Source organism: Triplophysa rosa, linkage group LG1 (assembly GCF_024868665.1).
Source record: "Triplophysa rosa linkage group LG1, Trosa_1v2, whole genome shotgun sequence".
Lineage (NCBI taxonomy): Eukaryota > Metazoa > Chordata > Actinopteri > Cypriniformes > Nemacheilidae > Triplophysa > Triplophysa rosa.
In genome coordinates this window covers 32,129,307-32,136,147 of record NC_079890.1, presented here as the reverse complement: position 1 = coordinate 32,136,147, position 6,841 = coordinate 32,129,307, and the positions used below count along the sequence as shown (strand labels likewise).

General features: G+C 38.3%; 1 protein-coding gene across 2 annotated transcripts in view; it reads right to left on the bottom strand.

The window, feature by feature from the left end:
• Nucleotides 1-3,777: 3,777 nt before the first annotated feature.
• Nucleotides 3,778-6,841, bottom strand: part of LOC130552208 (protein phosphatase 3 catalytic subunit alpha) — a 99,602-nt gene continuing 96,538 nt past the window's right edge. For both annotated transcript variants that reach the window (XM_057330411.1, XM_057330418.1), the window contains one exon: nt 3,778-5,573. In XM_057330411.1, the coding sequence (XP_057186394.1) occupies nt 5,374-5,573 (200 nt within the window). In that variant the 3' untranslated portion in view covers nt 3,778-5,373. The remainder of the gene's footprint in view (nt 5,574-6,841) is intronic.

Here is a 6,841-nt window from a genome sequence, read left to right as displayed (position 1 = left end):
AACTATGGGTTGAAATAACACAAGATATAGGGTTAAAGTAGTTCACTCAAACATGAAAATTACTTTTTTACTCATCCTCATGTTTTTTCAAACCCGTATGACTTTCTTTCTTCTGCAGAACACAAAAGATGTTTTGAAGAATGTTGTTAACCAAACAACGGCGGTACCCATTTACTTCTTGGGCACAAAACAATGCAAGTAAACGAGTACCGCCATTGTTCAGTTACCGACATTTTTCGAAATATCTTCTTCTGTGTTATGCGGAAGAGGAAAGCCATACAGGTTTGAAATGACAAGAGGGCGAGTAAATGATGAAATAATTTTCATTTTGGGGTGAACTAGCACTTTCATTAAAACTGGTTTGTTCCTGTGTTGTCTCAACCATGGACTGAAAACAACTCAGCGTTTTTTTTTTAATGAATAAAGCATTTCCTATTGAGTTGGTGTGACATCAGGAGTTAAATTATGGATTGTATGAGCCCCTGGTTACATAAAAAATTCGTTACAATGTTAGTTCATCCAAATACGAAAAAAGCCTTGGAGTTTGAGCTTTTCATGGAATATAACCACAACATTTTGAGGGCTGGCACAAAAATGGTTTTGCTTTGTGTTCCATAAAAGTCAAATGAATTGGGAAATTTACATGATAAAAATAGTTTTGGGTAAACAATCCTTTAAAAAGAGTTAATTTAATAACTGAACTGCAACACTTTATAAGAATATTATCAAGCCCCCGAAGGAAAATTTTGCATTTAAATACTTTTTATGTGCATTCATTTACAAACCCGATTCCAAAAAAGTTGGGACACTGTACAAATTGTGAATAAAAAAGGAATGCAATAATTTACGAATCTCATAAACTTATATTTTATTCACAATAGAATATAGATAACATATCAAATGTTGAAAGTGAGACATTTTGAAATGTCATGCCAAATATTGGCTCATTTTGGATTTCATGAGAGCTACACATTCCAAAAAAGTTGGGACAGGTAGCAATAAGAGGCCGGAAAAGTTAAATGTACATATAAGGAACAGCTGGAGGACCAATTTGCAACTTATTAGGTCAATTGGCAACATGATTGGGTATAAAAAGAGCCTCTCAGAGTGGCAGTGTCTCTCAGAAGTCAAGATGGGCAGAGGATCACCAATTCCCCCAATGCTGCGGCGAAAAATAGTGGAGCAATATCAGAAAGGAGTTTCTCAGAGAAAAATTGCAAAGAGTTTGAAGTTATCATCATCTACAGTGCATAATATCATCCAAAGATTCAGAGAATCTGGAACAATCTCTGTGCGTAAGGGTCAAGGCCGGAAAACCATACTGGATGCCCGTGATCTTCGGGCCCTTAGACGGCACTGCATCACATACAGGAATGCTACTGTAATGGAAATCACAACATGGGCTCAGGAATACTTCCAGAAAACATTGTCGGTGAACACAATCCACCGTGCCATTCCCCGTTGCCGGCTAAAACTCTATAGGTCAAAAAAGAAGCCATATCTAAACGTGATCCAGAAGCGCAGACGTTTTCTCTGGGCCAAGGCTCATTTAAAATGGACTGTGGCAAAGTGGAAAACTGTTCTGTGGTCAGACGAATCAAAATTTGAAGTTCTTTTTGGAAAACTGGGACGCCATGTCATCCGGACTAAAGAGGACAAGGACAACCCAAGTTGTTATCAGCGCTCAGTTCAGAAGCCTGCATCTCTGATGGTATGGGGTTGCATGAGTGCGTGTGGCATGGGCAGCTTACACATCTGGAAAGGCACCATCAATGCTGAAAGGTATATCCAAGTTCTAGAACAACATATGCTCCCATCCAGACGTCGTCTCTTTCAGGGAAGACCTTGCATTTTCCAACATGACAATGCCAGACCACATACTGCATCAATTACAACATCACGGCTGCGTAGAAGAAGGATCCGGGTACTGAAATGGCCAGCCTGCAGTCCAGATCTTTCACCCATAGAAAACATTTGGCGCATCATAAAGAGGAAGATGCGACAAAGAAGACCTAAGACAGTCGAGCAACTAGAAGCCTGTATTAGACAAGAATGGGACAACATTCCTATTCCTAAACTTGAGCAACTTGTCTCCTCAGTCCCCAGACGATTGCAGACTGTTATAAAAAGAAGAGGGGATGCCACACAGTGGTAAACATGGCCTTGTCCCAACTTTTTTGAGATGTGTTGATGCCATGAAATTTAAAATCAACTTATTTTTCCCTTAAAATGATACATTCTCTCAGTTTAAACATTTGATATGTCATCTATGTTGTATTCTGAATAAAATATTGAAATTTGAAACTTCCACATCATTGCATTCTGTTTTTATTCACAATTTGTACAGTGTCCCAACTTTTTTGGAATCGGGTTTGTATAAATGCTTTACAGGCATTCCTTGTTCCTATTCCTACATTTATTCCTAAATTCTACTCGTTACCAAAGCTTTGATTTATTCCATTTTACCCCCAAACAAGATGTGAGAATCTGCTTCCTTCCTGCTCTATTGTGTCTCACACAGTCTATACACAGACGGAGGCCAAGGAAATTCAATGACACGGTCATTTTTGTAAATCTCCTTTTGAACAAACTGTTCAAACCCAGCCTATAGGTCAATGTTTTAGAGGAAGCAGAAACCTGTTAAAACATGACAAGATAAATCAAAAAATCTCATCAAATTGATCTTTATTGAACTAATTATGTTATGCAAGAGTTAATGCATGCTTGGGCAGTTTCATTTGAATTTTTTGGTAGTGTTTCTGAGACTGAAATTCACGAAACCCATCCATTTTGTGAATCACAAAGTCAATTCGGCATTTGGTACACTTTACATATAAATCATTTTGGCTGTAGTGGCCCTCTGTATGTCATCCATAACAGTATTTTAAAGGCATAGTTCACCCACAAATGAAAATTCTGTCATCATTTACTCACCCTCAGATTTATTTTACATAGTATTTATTTTCCCTATATGGCAGTAAATGTGGGATGAGATCTGTTTGGTTACTGACATTCTTCCAAATATCTTCCTTTGTGCTTAGCAGAACAAAGACATTTATACAGGTTTGGAACAATCTGAGGGTGAGTAAATGATTACAGATTTTTCATTTTTGGGTGAACTATCACCTTAAAGTGGATGAACTATAAATCAAGGTCAGATTTCCATCAACCCAACAATTAAAGTGAAAGTTTAATTAGAGTACATAACTAGGGATTAGGACTATATGTACTAGGCGGGGACTATATGTAGTGACGTACATCCGCGGCGGTTCGCGAATCGGACTAGGGATGACTCGTTTGCGTGATTCAGAGTCGACTCTATTCATTCACCTTCGGATTTACAATTTGGCAGACTGCTTACATTCAAACACGGCAACATTACACACTGCATGAAATGTCATTTTCGTGATCTCATGTTATGTACTCTTTAAAGGATTTGATCCCATGTTTAATGTGATATTATGCAAGTTGTTTTTAAAGGAAACCAAATGTACTCCCTCACATAACTTCCCTTCCACCTATTTAACAAAGGTGTTTTCATAATCCCTTGAAATGCGTCTTCTTGTTTTGCCAATTTTTTATCAAACAACTTAAACAGGTCGTCCGAAGGAAACACCTTATGGTCATGGGTCTGCCAAGTGCTCACTTCCTATTTGGTTGTTATTGCTGGTCCAGTCTTCATTGCCTCCAGAGATTTGCGACAAACGCCTTGTGTGTAACTAAGCACATGTAGAGAATTCTAGTCAATTCAACTCATGAGCGCTATATCTTAGAAAAAAGTTTGACAAGGCTAAATTTCATGCACATTTTTATTGAACAGTAATATAAAATACCTTTTCATAGTCGCAAGTGCATGCGTCATCTGCCAACAGTTTGGAAGTTAAATTATAAAAGCAAGGCTTCATTTCATGTAGTGAATTACTTGGGCACTTAAGCAGTTGTTAAAAAAACATGGATGAAGTTTGTTTTTGTAAAGTATTTAGCAATATTAAACTGATACACAAAGCAGAGTTGATAATAATAATTAATAATAATATGCAAATTACACTTTTTTTGTTTGTGGCACCTTTACAAAAAAATAAAGAAAAAGATTCTAAACCTTGTATGACACTAACAGCTATCATGCATTTTGAGATTGACATTAGAGAACCACAAACTTATTTCACGTGAACACCTACACATGCTATATCGCACTACTGGTGTACATACGAGCATTTGTTTAAAACCATGATTCCTCATCATCCAATATTAATAGTGATGCTTTGATAACAAAACAAGTTAAAGGCCAGAAGCTTTTCCAAGTGTTATAGCTAAGAATGGTGGTACATTTCCAGGATTTGTACACTAAGCACACTACAGGTAAAAACAGGCCTCGGCAGCCAAGGTAATTCAACATCCTTAGGTAAATCTTATAAAACATGCATAGGCAGATGCTTTCCATTAATCACATTTTCTCTCATTCTCGTTTTTTTTTTTACAGAATATAGGTTCTTTATATATATTGTTTTTTGTTTGTTCGCAATATTCGAAAACATAACACACACAATTTCCAGCAAGCCACAATAAATTTACCCCCAAGCCCACCCGAAACAAAAGACATTCGCAAATGATAAATGTAAATTCCAGTTCTGAACTCCGAGAAAATCCATATTCATCAAGCTAGCTTGCACTTATACAGAAAGTAGGATCCGAGCACACACACCAAAGAAACCTGAGGTAAGCATAATCTGTACAAAACCATAAAACGTTCCATTTTTGGCATTATAACAATGTTGCAACATTCTTTTAAGACTGCCTAATTTACTCTATAGAGCTAGTTTATAAGAGTAGCAAAAAAGGTATCAATAAATAGTCCTTACTTAGTTTGTACACCCTTTTTATGTTAAAAACTTTTTTCAACGTTCCGTCTATTTTTAGTGCTGTATTTTTGTAAACGTACAATAGTTAGTAAGAAGTAACACACACGAAAAGAGAAAAACAAAAAAATCTTAGATCCAGTAAGTAAAGGCCTTTTCACATAAGACAGATCTCTCATTTGCCTGCTGTAATTCCCCACGCCAAAACCAAGACCACCCCCACCCAAATCATTCCTATAAGAGTGAACCGATGAGAACTTGTCATGGTTTCTACAAGCAAAAATAAAATCAACATAAATTTAAAGGCATATCCAATGACTAGTGAGTGTCACTCTGAATTATGTTTGAAATGCTGCTCTCTCCCCCTTCACTTGCTTCCTTTATCCTGTTCTTCTCCCTTTTCTCCTTTCCTCTAACTCTACACTCCAAATCCTTCCTTTCTCTCCATCGGCTATGGCATGGAAAAAGAGAGGGAGGGGCTTAATCGCTACGGCGAACATGCTGGCTCGATGTAGAATCACTGGATGTTGCCGCTTCCACTGCTGGCCTTGCCCTCTGTGCCGTTGGTCTCGGACGACAGTGCTTTATTGAGCGAGTTGAGGCTGGCGTCGCAGGACATGGCATCCCGGCGGGGCGGCATTCGCTCGTTGATGCGGTCCAGGCCTTTAGCCTCTGCGAAGCTGCTGATCTTGTGCTGGGGCGAGAAGCCTTTGATTGCTGGGGTGGGAGGGAAAAACATGGCGTAATAAGCCAATATCTAACACAGTGCTTGAAATTTACTTCTCTAAAGTTTGGCTGGAATAATGCGTCAGCTTATGGCATTAGACTTGACGTTACCATATGAGCCGATTTTCTTTGATTTAACACACTATATATTACTCACAATAAATAAATAAATACCTCAAAATCGTACAATCATATACAGTACATTTACATTTATGCATTTGGCAGACGCTTTTATCCAAAGACGCTTTTATCCAAAGCGACTTACACTGCATTATACTACACATTTTCTTTCTAAGTATGTGCGATAGGCCCTTTTCACATGACGTCACACATCTTCCGTTCTGCCACGAAGCAGTGTATCGTTACTTCCGCTAGCGCCTCAGAATGGAGTTTACCAAGTCCCTCGCACAGCTGCCACAAATACGGCTAGATGATGTACAACGTCTTGCAGACAAATTTTCGCTTACGACAAGACCAAAGCTAGAGAAAGGATACAAATTCTTCATTGAACAGTACCTGTTTGATTATGAAGGTAAGTGTTTTGTTTTATTTTTGTGTTAGCGAAGGTGCTAGGATAAGTACTTGAATAAGTGTCAGTTTTTATCACTGTTGTTAAATTCCAGCGCGACGGCGAAATGGAAGTTCTTCTTCTTCTTGTTTATGATACACTGCTTTGCAAAAAGGCTGAAGTTAAGTGACATCATTGTGGAAAGGGCCTATCCCTGGGATCAAACCCATGACCTTGGCGTTGCTAACACCATGCTCTATCCACTGAGCCACAGGAAAGCACGAGTACACAGTATATACCGTATAAACAAGATCTATGTTGTGTTGTTGTTTAGAAAAAGCTGCATTTCCTGCACAGAACTTTTTAAGCAGAGTTTTTTGTAAGAGAACACAAATATCCACATTGGTGACCAATCTTGGGATTACTGGGGGGTGCTGGGCTGTCTCGGTTCTGGAGGGCCTTGGAATGAAGCTGAATCATTTGCTTATAACTCAAACCAGTCAAATGTTTTCAGGATATCCTGCGAAAAACATTCTCCAGCTATCTAGAACAGAGCTTCCCACCACGCTCAACTACACATACAAAACACCAAGGACGGTGTTAAAAGGAACATGTAAAAATGCTAGAGGGAAAAAACAGACAAAATGTATATAAATAAATGATGTAACTGTCACATGAATGACTCAAATATACACTAACAAGAAAACTTGGTGCTAAGCTAACCACATGTAATGCCTGTTGCAGCAAACTA